This window comes from Suillus subalutaceus, assembly GCF_016647625.1.
Source record: "Suillus subalutaceus strain FC151 chromosome Unknown DFJ58scaffold_64, whole genome shotgun sequence".
Classification (NCBI taxonomy): Eukaryota; Fungi; Basidiomycota; class Agaricomycetes; order Boletales; family Suillaceae; genus Suillus; species Suillus subalutaceus.
Genome location: NW_024540313.1, coordinates 92,114 through 107,876, shown reverse-complemented (window position 1 = coordinate 107,876; position 15,763 = coordinate 92,114). Strand labels below are relative to the sequence as shown.

Here is a 15,763-nt window from a genome sequence, read left to right as displayed (position 1 = left end):
GGAGTGGACATTAATGATTGAAGGTGTAGAGGTGGAGGATTTGGACACACCCGATGTAGACTTCTGCCATGAAGACATAGCGCCACACCATGTTTGCGCGCGCTCAGGTCCTGAAATGGACACCAACCCTACACTCAACAAAATCCGACGTGTTTCAGTTGAAGAAGTCGATGATGAGGATGGTACATCACTCACCAATTTTGGCTGGTATATCAAACCCCAGCCAGATGCGGGCTGGGCATTGGGCGAAGGGGAGACCAGATTTGAAACATGTAGTAGAGAACAACAGGAAGGTGGCGAAGAACCGTGGGCTCCCTTTGAGGATGCATAAGTCCTTGGACATGTTGGCCAGAAATGTACTAAGTAGATGACTCACCAGGGAAGAGTGGGGTCTAGCGCAGTGGCTGGTCCAAAATCTGGGACAAACATGGACTGATGAATTTCTAAAACTACCTATAGTACGTCAAGAGCCTTGAACAAAAGTCGAACTCACCGTATTGATCCTGTCAAAAGACAAAAAACCGCACGAAGGTATCGTTTCACAACAATCATTCATTCTTGCAAAGAGTAGACGAGCTTCCCCATGGTCCAGGGTGGAGCTGTCAAAAGGTCAATGTCCATGGGAATCGTGAGGATGAGGATGGAGAGCTATTGCAAGAAGAAGTTGAGCTGTGGAGTCGAGATCCTGTTGAATGTGTTAAGGAGCTCATTGGAAACACTGGTTTCAAGGTGGACATGGCATACTCACCTGCCAGAGCATATGCTGACCATAGAGGGCAACATAGAGTTATTGACGAGATGTGGACAGCAGACTGGTGGGGCAAGAAACAGGTAAGATTGATCTAGAGAAACATTGAAGGAATAGACTGACCTCTTATGCAGAAAGCATTGCCTGAAGGAGCGACTATCGCTCCGATTATTTTATCATCAGACAAAACAACCTTGTCACAGTTCTGAGGTGATAAGTCAGCATGGCCGGTGTACATGTCTATTGGAAACATTGCGAAAGCAAAAAGGCATCAGGCTTCGGCGCGTGCGACTGTGCTTATTGGCTACTTACCTGCGGGGAAACTTGACTGCTTCACTCCTGAGGAACGCTCCCTGGCTGGATACCGTCTCTTCCATCACTGCATGGCCCTCCTGCTCCATCCTCTGATTGCTGCCAGCAATGATGGTGTCGAGATCGTGTGCGCTGACTCATGGATACATCGTGTGTACCCGATTCTGGCCGCATACGTGGCCGATTTCCCAGAACAGTGTTTGGTGGCCTGTTGTAAGGAAAATCAGTGTCCGAAGTGTCTTGTTGCAGCAGAGGAGCGAGGGGATGCACTGCACTCAGAGATGTGTGATCCTAAGACCACCTGGTGAGGTGGTGTCAGCAAATAATCGGAGAGGAAGAAATGGACGCATGATTCAAGGCAATGCCAGATTACCCAGGGCTCCGTCACTTCAAGAAAGGAATATTGACTGTCAAGCAATGGAACAGAAGCGAACATAAACAAATGCAGCGAGTGTTCATTGGCTTACTCACCGGAGTGGTTCCTAGGTATGTGTATTTCAGGTGTCGAAGATGGAATATGTGGCTGAGTTTGGATCCCTGCCAGTCGGGTCTTGGTAGTTGCTCGTTCAATTCTGGACTTCTTGTATTACGTGCAGCTGCGGATTCACACAATGGATTCGCTCAAAGCCTTACAAACAGCACTATCAGTATTCCATAGTCATAAGGATGTCCTCAAGGAACTGTCTATTCGCAAACATTTCAACATCCCAAAGATCCACCAACTCACTCATTACATCCAGTCAATAACATTGTTTGGTGCAGCTGATGGTTTTAATACAGAACTTCCTGAGTGCTTGCATATAGACTTTGCCAAGGATGCTTACCGTGCCACCAATAAATGTGATTATGAAGAGCAAATGGTCTTGTGGCTCCAGCGCCAGGATGCCATCTTTCTGCAGGGTGCATATCTGGATTGGCTGGCACAAGTGCCTCTCTCAGCTGTAGGCCGGACTGAGGATGATTCAAACACATACGACTCCGACTCAGATTCGGACTCGGACTCACATGAAACAGAGGCGGCTACTCCCCATACTACATCTGCCAAGCAATTTCAAATGACACATGTCCTTGCAAAGGCTCCAGCGCATCCACACCGATCGGTCAAGAGATTGTAGCATCACATGGTGCTACCGACTTTTTGACAGCTCTCCGATCTTTCATACAGAAGAATCTCCCTGGCTGCACTGTCGTACCAGGGGTGCAGGACCGTTTTGACGTTTATCAGCAAGTCGTCGTTGTAATGCCACCTGACCTCCGAGTTGGTGATACACCGATATGGAGGCGCATTAGAGCCACACCTGAGAGATTGTCATCAGGCCGTAAGCCTGGTGGTCCGGCTCGGTTTGATATGGGGTTGATATCTGACGGTCCTCATCCTGTGCGTTTGCAGACACTGCATGGTAGGTTTTTGGGAGTTGTCTCAAGGGTGGTGTTTAATAATCACTGTTGCAGGTCTGAGAGTGGCGCAAGTTCGTGCTATATTCACCCTCCCTTGTCAATTTGGCACATACACCAGAGCCCTCGCATACATTGAGTGGTTCACACCTTTCAGGACACCTGACCCTTCTTCTGGAATGCGACTAGTGTCGCGCTCGACCTGCCATTGTCGCCACAATGCTGCTGTCATTCATGTCGACGAAATCATTAGGCCATGTCATTTAATACCAAAGATGGGACCGTCAGTTGAGTCAAGGTTGAGGAGTGGAGATGCATATGAGGCCGCGAATGATTTTTATTTTAATGAGTTCATCGACGGCGAGATGTTTTGCACTTCAGTGGATACTAATTAGATTGCAGAATGTCATGGAGACCCACTACTGCACAATGAAGCCACATGTAGCGTCCTGTAGCTACCTATAACACACTGTTTAGGTTCGTGACTACTGTAGGAGTATGTAGCAAACCTTGCGGCTACATAGCGCTATGGTGGCTATATAGCTCTATATAGCTGTCACCAGGGCTACGACGAACTTGACTTTTTACTGATGTCTTGTGCTCTACCCACACCGTGACAGAGCCCCTCTGGTTCTCCTTAATGTATACATAAACCTGTGACCAATCTCGGCATATATGCATCACACCCTAACCGTCTGAGCCTGCCATGGATCCATTGAGAACTTTTTCACACATAGTATGTGTGAAAAAGTTCTCAGGCAGCGTTGGCAACGTCCTGTCCCCTCTTTTCAAGTTGTAGAACAATCACTGCTTATGTCCAGCTGACAGGCTGCGAGAAAGAGAAAGGCAGGTCGTAAGACAGCTGCGGCTTCGGGGTTGATTGTTTATGGGTGTAAATACGGAAGGTGCTGGAGATTTCGCTGGGGATGAGGAAGCCTGATGGAAGGGACCTTCTGGATCTGTCAGTGCACGACTCGCCCGTCAGTTTGCCACCTGGCCAAATCTTAAACGCAGGAAATTCATATATATCTCCCTCAAATTTTGAGATACTGGGAAATTGGTCTGATAGATCAACTCTTGTGCTTATTTAGAGTACTTGTTTCTGTAAGAAGAATAAGGATGTCAAGCATGTTTGCTTGTGTGATAAATTTTGTACAAAAGTAGTGGTGACTAGGTGATGCACCGGCATACTAATAGTAATACATGGCATTCGAAAGATATCATAGGGGTTATTTGTACAATCTCAAGGTCTTTAGGTATTACATCTGCTTCATCTTATTCCATAAGTATCTGCTATCTGATATCGCACTTTCACTCGAGGGCTACCGTACAAGTTCCTCATTTCCTTGCCTTGAATTTCAGTAAGCCTGGGTTTGGGCGTGGACGTGGTAGGTGTAAGACGACCTCCCGCATGTCACGTTGGCAAGCGAGCTCAACGGCTGAGGGGCATTCCAAGCGAGGCATCACTATCTAGCGACGCCTGTACCTGCTGCATGATTCTTTGGCGTCCAGTCACTGGTGCCGGCGCTGGCGCTGGCGGCTGCACGGCTTCGGAGCCTGGTAATGGCATATAACGGCCGAAAGTCGTTAAACGACGGCGTAAGGGTAGTTGACCTGGAACCCTCTTTTGACACTGGTCAGTCTGCTCATAGCCTGATCATTAGGAAGACTTGCCTCCATGGCTGTAACGACAGATGTCATAATAACCGTCTCTATTCTTCTCCTTCCACGCCTTTGAAGACAAACCATCAGTGCTCACGGGTGCAGGTAGATATATGAAACAATGTTACACGTTTACAGATATACAAGCCATCATACCGGAAACCTTCCCATGGCGCAAATTCAGAATCAAGTTCATGGCCCCGAATGACGCGCACGGGGTTCCCTGTTTCAGAAGATTTCTATTGCATCGTCATTTCTCGACCTCACAGTTATCCGAGATAGAGAACTGACACGAAGTGCTTCGTTTCCAAAATCCGTCCATTGCTGATCACGCACCTGCTCGCGCGTCTTGGGGATTTTGATCGGTAGTTAAGCTGTGAGAGCAAAAGGGCAACTTACACCATTACTGTGCTGGGTGTGACCACCTAATGTTACTAAGTCGGCATATAATTTTGTAGCCCGAGCTGTAAATACACACCTGAACCTGTATATATACTATGTACACAGGTCAGCTTACCGACCCGAAGATAAGTGCCGCTATGTGCTTACATCGTGTCGCCGTAATCCTTGTCATCTTTATATTGACCCGAGACGACAATCGAGAAAGCGCCCTTTGTATTAATACCGTGTATACCAGGCTCTAATTGGCGATGCACGCCAGCCTCAAAACATTCTGCGCTGTTTACAGACAGACAGATGAGATAACTGATGTTATTAAACGAAAATTAAGAGTACGCACCGACTCTTCCATGTCGTCCCGACAGGTGCTCCTGCAATTTCCCCGAAGTGCTGCCTGCAAAGACAGTGCGTGAATGGTTGAGGGAGGAACACTGAGAAACTTACGCAGACCCGTCCATTCTGCTAGATATTTCTTGTGAGTCGTCAATCTTCTCGTCCCAGACACTGTGATGTCCTCGCCTCCGAGTCGTTCTAGTGCGAACGTTGTTTATTGTATCGTTGGTGATTGTCAGGACGATGGAGATAAGTAGGTCATTGCTTGCGTCGGAGTTCGAAAGCCGTAATCCTCGAAAGGGCCTGACCCACGGTTATTCGGGAGGACGTTGCATATGAATGCATCCGAAATGCAGTGAATAAAACCCCTGTCCAGTCTCGACACACCTTCAAGTTCTGTCTTCATAGAGTTTACATGATACAAGGATAACCAGAATCATATATTGATTCCGATGAATACAGGCGACATCTACATGGTAGAGCGCAGACGAGCTGTAATCGAAAAATACGACCTTCAGCAGCTGCATTCCCCGACTGAGGCGCAATGAATGGCAGGCCTATCTGAAAGACATCAGCCCCAAGCGATCCGCTGTTGATTTGGAAGCCACAGCGGTGATCCACCGCCAAAGCAACACCGCAAAGTTCACGCGTAGCGATGTTATTCCAAAGTGGGGGAAGATAGAATATCATTGTAACTGGTATCAATGATTAGGAAAGTTTCCCGTGTAGTGAGTGTAGGCACGGTCAAATGTACATCTTACGCACCAGATGGGAATTGAGTATGGGCGACTCCAAGATGACGGGCGCGTGCGACAAGTAGTTGACTGGGAAAGGCAGATGTACGATCTGAGGCGAAATTTAGAATATGATAACATTGGCCAGGCAGTAAAAACGGGGATCAAGTTTGACGGAATGCGAGAAATGATGCTTGCGCGCTCCAGCTGCAACACAGCCTATACCAGCAGCTGTGAAGAACACTGACCTGATCTAAACGCCCGTTGTGCTTTGGTGTCAACACTTCAAGACCTGTTGAGAAAGATATTGTAGCAAGTGATGGTTTTGGACTTTGTTGGATGAAAGCTGCAACGGAGCTGCATCTAATGGTTGATTATGTCTTCACCCGTCGTTGTGAAGCGGGAGACATCAGCGGTAACTCCCAGCCAGAAATTTGAAGGACACACCAATCTGGTTCTTGGCGCCATACATTTGCCAGGTGGAGAGCGGATGATGACTTGTTCAACAGACGGCTCGCTGCGGATATGGGACTTGAAGAGTGGAAAATAGATATGAGAGGACTGGCGGGATGGAGGCAGTGAAGTACAGACCATAGCATTGTATCCGGAATCTGGATGGGAAGAAAGTGGTCAGCAGAAGTGAGGTTGTGGGACGTCGACACACGCAAAGTCATCGCAAGATGGAATATGGGGCAAGGGCCGCAAGGCAGTGGAACGCGGAGACCGACGAGATAATCCTCCCACCAATATTATCAAGATAGGGTACTATGTGCAGTAATACCGTCGTCTACTCGCCAGACGCGACCCATGATTATCGCGAGTACTGGTGGTTACAAGGACTCGGAGAACTAGACTGCTGAAGTGACCCCAGATGGAAAAACGCTAAGTCACTTTGCTTGCAAAGTCATATACCGAACTGATAATTCTGCGACACCTACCTTGCAAGATCATATACCGATTCTTACCGAACTGAAAATCCTGCGATTCATCTACATGGACAAATAACGGCAAATCCTGGTCAAGATCATGGCACTGTACTACAACAAGCCTTTCATATGGAACAGACCTTGTTTGGTGTACGACCGCTTGTTTATCCTGCCCCAAGTGCTCCTGACAGAACGTATACTACAGCTTACTGTGATGAACCATAACTAAGAGATTAAACGTTGAGCGCTCCATCCCTCGAGTGCATGCAATCTAGTCATAACGTTGTTTAATGCATACTTTATATACCTGCACACATACGCAAATTGCCTCTACAGAGCCAACCGTCTCGTCCTTATATATCGTAGCTAATGATTTCATACATTGTTTTGGTGCTCTCACGGATACCCTATAGACGTGTTAGCAAAGTGCCAGCTCATCTTTGCAGTGATTTTTCTTCTGTCACGGGATCTTGGCATTTGAATGCTAGTCTGAGACTTGGTACATGATCATGCCTAATTTTGTAGGCTGCCCTGGTGCACATTTTGAGGGTAATGCATCGAAAGTTGCAGCTACATATCATAGTGGTTATTTGGTACAATATTCAAAAGTCCTTATTACATCTGCCTCATCTTCTTCCTCACAGCACTTCGTCGTCATCAGAATGATATCGCACTTTCACTCGGGGGATACCGTACGAGCCCCTCACTTTCTCTCGTTGATTTCCGGCGAGCTTGCGCTTGCGCGTGGTAGACACAGGAGCACCGGACAGCATGCTTTTGCAAGCGAGCTCAGCGTTCAGCCTTTCTACAGGGGGCGGGGAGCTCTTTACTAGAAACGTATCCATGTTGTTTATCCGCGCCTGCTCCCGTTGCCTGATTCTTTGGCGTCCAGTTACTGGCACTGGCGCTGGCGGCTGCACGGTTTCGGAGCCCGGTAATGGCTTGTAAAGGCCGACAGTCGTTGAACGACGACGTAAGGGTGGTTGGTCTGGAACCCTCTTTTGACATTGGTCAGTCTGGTCAAAGCATGATCATTAGGAAGACTTGCCTCCATGATATAACGACAGATGTCATAATAACCGTCTCTATCCTTCTCTTTCCACGCCTTTGAAGACAAAGCATCAGTGCTCACGGATGTATGTAGATATAGAAAACAATGTTACAGCTTTACAGATGTACAAGCCATCATACCGGAAGCCTTTCCATGGCGCAAATTCAGAATCAAGCTCGTAGCCCCGAATGACGCGCACGTGTTTGCCTGTTTCAGAAGTTCTCTATTGTATCGTCAATTCCCGACCTCACAGTTATCTGAGATAGAGAACTGACACGAAGTGCTTCGTTTCCAAAATCCGACCATTGCTGGTCACGAGTCAGCTCGCGCGTCTTTGGAATTCTAATCAGTAATCAAGCTATAAAGCACAAGGGCAACGTACACGATCACCGAGCTTGCGACCCCCTGACGATACTAAGTTGCTATACGATCTTGTAGCCCGGGTTGTGAATACACACCTGAACCTGTATATAAGCTATATGCACAGATCAGATTACCAATCCGGCTCGAAATATGCGCTGTGAGATGCTTACATCGTGTCCCCGTCATCCTTGTCATCTTTGTATTGACCCGAGACGACAATTGAGAAGGCGCCATCTGCCTCAGTGCCGCTTATACCAGCTTCAATGTTGTGATGCACGCCAGCATTAAAACATTCTGTGCTGTTACAGACAGACAGATGAAGTAACTGATGTTGTTAAACGAAAATTAAGAGTACGCACCGATTCTTCCATGTTGTCCCGAAAGGCGCTCCGGGATATTCCCCGAAGTGGTGTCTGTAAAGAAAGTGCGTAAACAGTGCGGTTGAGGGAGAGACACTAAGGAGCATTACTAACACCGGCCTGGCAGGACTTTCGCTGCCCTTCCTGTACTTCTCGCTGGATATTTCTTTTGAATCTTCTTTCATCTTCTCGTCCGAGACACTGTTTGTTGTCTTCATCTCTGAGTCGATTTTGAGTATTCTGTCGTCAGTGACTGTCAAGATGATGGAGATAAGTACACGAGGCCGACAATGAGGCTCTTATACATAGACTGCTGCTGAGTCGGAGTTCGAAAGCCGTAGTCGTCTCTAAGGGCTCTAAGGTTACTCCAACGACGAATAGTCGAGGCTGCACACTTGGATCATCAGGTAGTTCTGCGTGAATTTCTGAATTGTGCAAGCATGGGGGCTACAGAAACAGGTTTAACAATGTACTGGTCGTAGACAAACCTAGCAGAGCAGTATCAGTAGACGGACATTCCAAACGATCTTCAAAGCAAGAAAACAAAAAACCGGGTACTGTACATCTGTGACTGGTCCTATCAGAAGGGCGAAGTGAATGAGAAACATGAATTCGAGGTCTTGAAAACAAGAAAGCAGAGGAGCCGGGATATAGTGGATATTTGACAGCTGCAACTGACTCGTTCAGAAGGGCGAGGGGGGCAAGAAAGATGAAAACGGGAAAGCCGTGGTTTCGAGGTCTTCAAGTAGTATATCATCCTCGTCTTCGTCATCAAGTGGCATATCAACATCTTCGTCGTCCTCATCGCAAGAGATGCTCCACATGGGCCTCGCTAGGAAGTCATTGTGCTGGGATTGGCTGGACAACATACTTGGTTTTACAAGGGTGGCAGGCGTCTTCACGGAAGAGCTCGTTCCAGGGAAGTGTTGCTGTTTCTCTTTCTGCATCTCTTTCTGCACCCGCTGGTTGTGCTTTTGCAGCGGGGTTTCAATAGTCCCCAGAACCGGCACTAGAACTTGTGGCTGCACAGCAGATGAAGACAACAATGGTTGGGGCGGCGCTCGGTCGGCGAGTTTGCGCTTCTTAGACGCCGCATCGGAATAGATCGTGGGATCACCTTGGGGTGCAAGTGGTTGAGCCTTGCGCTTACGGCTGTTCAACATACACGATGGCGAGATGACGGTGTCTGACGTGGCTACGGAGGCGGGAGATGGCCCATGATCGGTATCTCCAAGCGAGCGACGGAGCAGGGGAGGTTGACCTGGAACCCTCTGTCGACATACCATCAATCTGATCAGAGCCCCATGATTTAAAATGCAACTTACCTCTAGCCTGTAGCGACAGATATCCAGACCCTTGGAATTTTTCTCTTTCCATGCCTTTGAAGGTTGAATATCAGTGTTGGCGCATCCTCCATAGATATGGGAAATAATGTTACACTTTCAACAGTGTACAGACCATCATACCGATAGCCTTTGGCAGGCGCAAAATCAGAAAGCACTTTGTGGCTTCGGATGACGCGCACGGCGTTGCCTGTGTCACGCGATTTCTGTTCTGCAGTCATTTTGGGACCTTACGTTCGAAGAAAGAAAAACTCACGACAAGTGCTTCGTTTCCTTGATCTGACCACTGCTGATCAAAAACCTGCGGACCTAACCGGAGCTTTGGGATTCTAAATGGATAGTCGTGCTATACGTGCAAGAAAGCGACTTACACGCTTCGGAGGACAGCCATCAGACCACCGCTTGCGACCCCCTGATGCTACCACGTTGGCATACAATAGTGTAGCCCTGGTTGTGAATACACACCTGTACCTGTATAGTAGCTATATACACGTAAGGATCAGAATATAGTAATCACATTCCGAAACGAAGCGCTGTGCTAGATGCTTACATCGTATCGCCGAAATCCTTGTCATCTTTGTAGTGACACGAAACAACAATTGAGAAGGCGCCAGTTTTTTTCAGTGCCATGTATACCAGCCATAAGAGGGCGGTGCACGCTAGCACGAGAACAATCTTGGCTGCAAAGACACGGACAAATGAACTGACTGATGCTAAGTATCAAACGAGAACGAAAGTACACACCGATTCTCCCATTTAGCCCCAACCGGGACTCCAGGAATCCCCCCGAAGTTCTGCCCTATAAAAAGGTGAGCGCTGAAGCTGAGGGAGAAACGCTACTGACGCCAGGCGGATGGCCGCCAACTTGGTAGCTCTGGCGTTCGCTGAGTCCTTGTTCACTGAAACTTTGCTGGCTATGATTTTTTCTCGATCACCATCCATCTCCTCATCTGTGTGGATGGCTTCGACTTGTTCTGGCGGTCCGTCATCGTGATCCATAATGTGTAGCCGCTGTGGCGTTCGACGTTCGACGTAACGATGACTGCCAAGATGCTTAACTATTCAATAATGCATGACTCCGGCAGCATGAGGCACCAGTAGTACTGCTTCGGAGTTCGAAAGACGTGGTCTTCGAAAGGCCGGACCTCGGGCACGATGCATCTTCTACTACTGCTGCATGGGATTGATTCCACCAACGACTAGATAAGGTGGCCGCTGCCAGTGACGAAACTGGGCCTCTTGACTCTGGAGGATGACATGTCGACAACGACACATTTACAGCCTGCAGTGCGTGACAGCCCGACGGATCTAGTGCTGGCGTGGAACTTCCTGTGCGTGAAGTTGCACGCCTCATCTTCTCCCATGTAGTCGTTCTTTGTGGGCATTGGTCGGCGTTATCTTTTGACAACCATCACGACTCTGCTTATATCTGATGAGTATTGAGCACGTCGTACGAAACACTGATTGGCATTTGCAATGTCTCGTAGTTCTACCGGTCACCAGGGCCATGCGAACTGTAGCAAACTGGAAGGGAATTATTATGTAATATACCGCCTCTGGTTGGCTGCTATGATGATCGCCGAGATCATCCCACCAGTAAAAATAACTTATATATTCAACAGAATTCACAGTCACGTATATTTGATAGCTCTCACCATATTGATTTAATATTGTTATACCCTTCAACGTTTCTCATATTCTTCTTTCCACATCATACCACCATGACACGCCCATTTAAGCCTCCCCCGCTGGCCAGAGATACTACTGGATTTCGATGCAATTCGCTCCGCGCGTATGCATGGAAGCAATGGACAATGTTTGAAGCCACTTTTGCCATATGTGGTCTGGAACCTTGGGAGAAACTTGTTTTCGGTGAGTAATTGCACGCTCGACCTCGAACCACTCCTGACGGTCATGCACATACAGTGATTGTTATGTCTCTACTCACTTTCCTATTCTTCACCGGCCTGTCTCGGGTAATACCCAGTCAGATCTCACTACTACCTCGCATTGCATACTATCTTTGGGGCGACGAACGGGTACTAAATCACTGGATGGATCACGCGGCAGCCAGTGTGAAGGAGCTATAGCGTGAGGTTTTTGATTGGCAGGGTGGATGTGGGTATACTTTACGTTGTCTGGGTTGAGGCACAGGGGGAGCATGACGTTTGCCTGCCAGGTATGTCTGCTGTTCGTGTTAAGGTACCCTTACAAAACTCACGGTGATTTTCTTAGGTCCTCCTCGAGATTGAATTCGCTATTGTCCAGCTGTATTATGTCTCTCGTACTTTATTCTTCTATCATTTGTCTTATGGATTCCCCACTCGCGTAACTTTATTTTCTCAACTCGCTGAGATACTTGGTACAATCCAAATTTTATAGCATCTAACAGCTATCAACCAGTATCTCCTGAACGGAAAAGTAGGCCCCGCGCCACCACAAATCACACCTATGTACCTCCATGTACCTTAACACTATGTAATTTATTTCTCGACATCGACATCGACAAGAGCCTGAATATATGTATGGACACGGCTATAGTACAAACGAAAAAGATGAGTAATTTTGCTTAGAAAATGAAATGGAGATGCATCCGGGGAGATTATGGTTTGGTAGCACTGATCAGTGAAAGACTCAGTTTTCTCGCTTGCCAGAAAGAAGCTTGATGCTTACCGTGAACTTACGGCGCTGGTGATGGAGCAACACGATTGGTGGAACTGACTTTTCCCAGGTACAATTTCGAACTATAAGTAGGTGTAGCGTTTCCTAGTGCAATTAAATGAAATTAATTTGAGGAGGAAAAATAATAGGAATCACACAGAGAGAATGGCAAAAACAGTGGATTGGTGATAGCTAAAGTAACAAAATATGTGTCTAGAGCTAGTAAGTAGTGGATAGTGATGGATAAGTAAGTCTGGTTTGGTTCTCCTAGTGAGAAGAACCATGGACCAGACCATTGGTTCGGTCTGAAATGGTCTGGTTCTGGTTCAGCAAGGGTTCAAACTGAGAACTGGACCATGCAAAGTAATAAAATTTTTGTCAAAAAATCATATAAACTTGTAGTGCAAGAACAAACATATCAACTGACCTTGGTCTCACCTACAAACACTCAACGAGTGTTGCACCCAAATGTGACAATGGTTTCATTTTTTTTAGAAAAGCATAAAAGAGCTAGACAAATATCAATCCTCAGTTGTGGACAACGAACTAGATTAGTATGTACCTAGACAAATGTCAATCTATCATAGCTGAGTCAGTGTCTAGGTATCATACAATAAAACAAGAAACATACCCTCAGTCGTAGACAATGAACTGAGGAAAGAGATAAGAGAGATGAAATAACTATATAATGGTTTGGATTCCTGTCCAGGACTCCACTCTGCTGTGTCATGTTGTCATGTGCATATCCTGTGTGCTAACACTCCTCCTCAATGCGATGCGAGCTCCTCCTCAATGTGATGCGAGCTCCTCCTCAATGCGATGCGAGCTCCTCCTCAATGCGATGCGAGCTCCTCCTTGACTTATTCACTGGAGACCAAGGTATTCATGCAAATGACCATGGTCCTTTTTCACTAGGGCTTTTGTGAAAATATTGGTAAGATTTTTATGCATTCAAACATAATGGACTTTGAGTTGCTGGCAAGTGATCCATTCGCGGATGGAATGATAAGCAATATTGATATGTTTAACTTTGGTGTGGCAGGATATATCTTCTGTGAGTATGATGGCACCATTATTATTGCACATGAGGGGAGAGGTGGATGATTGAGGGAAGCCGAGTTCTTGTAGGATCATGCAGATCCATGCAATTTCTTTTCCAGCCTTGGATGCAGTGATACATTCAGCTTCACATGTGGAAAGGGAAACTGTCTTTTGTTGTTGTGCACTCCAGGTGATTGTCCCACTACCAAGTGAACAACAGTATTTGCTCACAGAATGACAAGTATCGATGCAGCTTGTGAGGTTGCTATCAGTGTAGGCAAGTAGATGGGCCACATGATCACCACCAAGAATGAGTCAGAGATTGCATGTTCCTTTAAGATATCAAATGACACGTTTGGTGGCCTCTCAATGTACTGGACCATAGGAGTCAAGGAACTTACAAAGTTGCTGGACCACATAGGATACATCAGGTCGTGTGCTGATGGCTAGGTACATACATTAGAGAGCCCACAAGGGAGTGGTAAGGAGTATGTGCCATGAGATCTTGTTCGGTATCATTACAAGGCGAGTGGTCACAATGTGAGAGCCATAGGGCAGGTTCTATTGGTATGGAGCGGGGGACAGCATCCTTCAGGCTGAACTGACTAATGACATGGTCAATTAGGGCAGTTTGTGAGAGGGAGATAGTATAAGTGGGATGGTTACGTGAGATAGCGATGCCAAGGCAAAAATGAGCATTACCGAGCTCAGCTACCTGCCACTTGGAGCGCAATTTGACCTTGAACTCGGTGAAGGCAGCCTTGGAGCTTCTGACAGTAAAGAAGTCATCAATGTGTATAGCAATGAGGAGGATACTAGCAGAAGAACAGTGGAAATAGATGCAGTGCTCACTCTTTAAGCGCATGAATCCCCAGGATAACATAGCATCATTAAGGGTTGTGTTTCAGACTAAGTCTTCTTGTTTCATGCCATAAAGTCCCTTCTGTAATTCCCAGACATGATCTTCAAACCCTGGGGACAAAATCTTCTGGTTGCTCCATATAGCAGACTTCATCAGAGCCCAGGAGGCCATAAAGAAAGGCTATTTTGATGTCAAGTTGTTCAATCTCCCAATCGAGCATGATACCTAAGTGTGCAAGTATTTGGAAGGATTCAAGATGGGCGGTGGGCGCAGATGTCTTGGTATAATCTTGTCCCCAAACAGTTAAATAGCCTTTGCAGACATAGAGGGCTTTGAAGTGTGCAGGGGCACCATTTTGATCACATTTGAGTTTGAAAACAGGATGGCTCTTCATAAGTTTCCTGCCTGCTGGGATACTTGAGTGAGGGACGAGCTTATAGACACCTAGATTCCATGATGAATTGAACTCCTTCTGCAAGGCTGTAGTCCATTGGTGGGCATAAGGTGAGGCCATGGCATCTGTGTAAGTGAGGGGGTCATCATTGACTTCATGATTGAAATTATCAGGGACAGCCACAAAGACATCAGCGAGGTGTGCAAGTTTAGTCTCCAAGTCTGTAAGATCTGTAGCAGAAAGGTCAGTCTTCAGTGCACTGTCAGGGAGGTTATCAAGCACTCGTAGATGATCTGCTGTGGCCATGGACACCAAGGCAGCATATTGTGTGGCAGACACATAAGAGGTACTGTTGATGGCACACCATTTTTCAGAGGGGGTGGGTACATGAGAGGAATGACATGGAGAGGGCGTAGAAGGGGCAGGGGTGTAATTAGTGTTGTCTTCCACATTACTGATAGAGGTGCATTTGGAGGTAGGAGGTGGAGAAGATGGGTTGGGGTCATCAGGCTTAGAGGATGCTGGGGAGTTAGACAATGTGCGACCAGGGTGTAAAGAGGTATTATGATCATTAAAGGATTCAATAAAGGAAACATACTAGTAGTAGGAGACAAAGACTTTGTTGCTTGCATGGTAGTATCATCTGTAAGCTTTAGAATCAAGAGAATAGCCAATAAGGATGCACTCAGTCAAACAATTAAAGATTTTTAGGTTGTGGTGGTTTTGGATTAGCACAAAGGCATGATAGCTGATTTCATGCAGGTGAGAAAGGTCGGGTATGCAGCTGAACCAAGCTTCATAGGGGATATGGCCAGACTGCAATGTTACTGATGTCCAGTTAGACAAATAGTTAGCAGTGAGGGCAGACTCATCCCAGCAATTAGCAGGCATATTGCAGGAGGTGTACATAGCACGAGCTTTTCCCATTAGTGTATGATGGAGGCGTTCAACATGGCCATTGTGTGCCAACATATAGGGTGCAGTGAATTGATGTAGGGTGCCATGGGTGAGGAGCCACTCATGCATGTGGTGGATTTTAATTCACCATTGTCCAAGCAAAAGATACCCACTTTAGTGCCTATCTCAACTTCACATGCACACTCCCATTGAAGACAGGAAAGCGTCACCTTTGGATGTGAGAGGGATGGACCAGGAGTAAGAGGAAAAATTGTTGATAATG

The 15,763-nt window shown here is 46.8% G+C and overlaps 7 protein-coding genes across 7 annotated transcripts; 4 read left to right on the top strand and 3 right to left on the bottom strand.

Moving 5' to 3' along the window:
• Positions 1 to 374: 374 nt before the first annotated feature.
• On the top strand, positions 375 to 846 carry DFJ58DRAFT_661557 (uncharacterized protein; the record flags this gene model as incomplete). Its single annotated transcript, XM_041382225.1, has 2 exons — positions 375 to 458; positions 514 to 846. Coding segments are annotated over 2 exons (417 nt in total), but the record flags the coding sequence as incomplete, so codon positions are not given.
• A 30-nt stretch (positions 847 to 876) lies between these two features.
• Positions 877 to 1,368, top strand: DFJ58DRAFT_716670 (uncharacterized protein; the record flags this gene model as incomplete). The annotated part of the gene is made up of 2 exons (XM_041384247.1): positions 877 to 950; positions 1,017 to 1,368. The coding sequence occupies 2 exons, from the start codon at positions 877 to 879 to the stop codon at positions 1,366 to 1,368; spliced, it is 426 nt and encodes a 141-aa protein (XP_041243117.1).
• A 303-nt stretch (positions 1,369 to 1,671) lies between these two features.
• DFJ58DRAFT_728813 (uncharacterized protein) lies at positions 1,672 to 2,850 on the top strand (the record flags this gene model as incomplete). Its single annotated transcript, XM_041385638.1, has 3 exons — positions 1,672 to 2,160; positions 2,226 to 2,460; positions 2,513 to 2,850. 3 exons carry the CDS (start codon positions 1,672 to 1,674, stop codon positions 2,848 to 2,850), a joined length of 1,062 nt encoding a protein of 353 aa, XP_041243116.1.
• A 1,265-nt stretch (positions 2,851 to 4,115) lies between these two features.
• Positions 4,116 to 4,974, bottom strand: DFJ58DRAFT_728812 (PUA-like domain-containing protein; the record flags this gene model as incomplete). Its single annotated transcript, XM_041385637.1, has 8 exons — positions 4,116 to 4,187; positions 4,246 to 4,356; positions 4,409 to 4,465; positions 4,517 to 4,542; positions 4,596 to 4,612; positions 4,667 to 4,795; positions 4,857 to 4,910; positions 4,961 to 4,974. The coding sequence occupies 8 exons, from the start codon at positions 4,972 to 4,974 to the stop codon at positions 4,116 to 4,118; spliced, it is 480 nt and encodes a 159-aa protein (XP_041243115.1).
• A 2,086-nt stretch (positions 4,975 to 7,060) lies between these two features.
• Positions 7,061 to 8,689, bottom strand: DFJ58DRAFT_421860 (PUA-like domain-containing protein). Its single transcript, XM_041380315.1, has 9 exons — positions 8,397 to 8,689; positions 8,283 to 8,336; positions 8,094 to 8,222; positions 8,019 to 8,035; positions 7,943 to 7,965; positions 7,836 to 7,892; positions 7,673 to 7,783; positions 7,558 to 7,614; positions 7,061 to 7,507 (listed from the first exon to the last, which is right to left on the bottom strand). Exons 1-9 carry the CDS (start codon positions 8,498 to 8,500, stop codon positions 7,148 to 7,150), a joined length of 912 nt encoding a protein of 303 aa, XP_041243114.1. The 5' UTR covers positions 8,501 to 8,689; the 3' UTR covers positions 7,061 to 7,147.
• A 43-nt stretch (positions 8,690 to 8,732) lies between these two features.
• On the bottom strand, positions 8,733 to 10,430 carry DFJ58DRAFT_421868 (PUA-like domain-containing protein). Its single transcript, XM_041380316.1, has 8 exons — positions 10,370 to 10,430; positions 10,176 to 10,305; positions 10,091 to 10,107; positions 9,997 to 10,037; positions 9,882 to 9,944; positions 9,721 to 9,831; positions 9,608 to 9,661; positions 8,733 to 9,553 (listed from the first exon to the last, which is right to left on the bottom strand). The coding sequence occupies exons 2-8, from the start codon at positions 10,253 to 10,255 to the stop codon at positions 8,966 to 8,968; spliced, it is 954 nt and encodes a 317-aa protein (XP_041243113.1). The 5' UTR covers positions 10,256 to 10,305; positions 10,370 to 10,430; the 3' UTR covers positions 8,733 to 8,965.
• Positions 10,431 to 11,166: 736 nt separating this feature from the next.
• Positions 11,167 to 11,966, top strand: DFJ58DRAFT_421846 (uncharacterized protein). The gene is made up of 3 exons (XM_041380314.1): positions 11,167 to 11,497; positions 11,552 to 11,804; positions 11,861 to 11,966. The coding sequence occupies exons 1-2, from the start codon at positions 11,347 to 11,349 to the stop codon at positions 11,713 to 11,715; spliced, it is 315 nt and encodes a 104-aa protein (XP_041243112.1). The 5' UTR covers positions 11,167 to 11,346; the 3' UTR covers positions 11,716 to 11,804; positions 11,861 to 11,966.
• Positions 11,967 to 15,763: the final 3,797 nt, after the last annotated feature.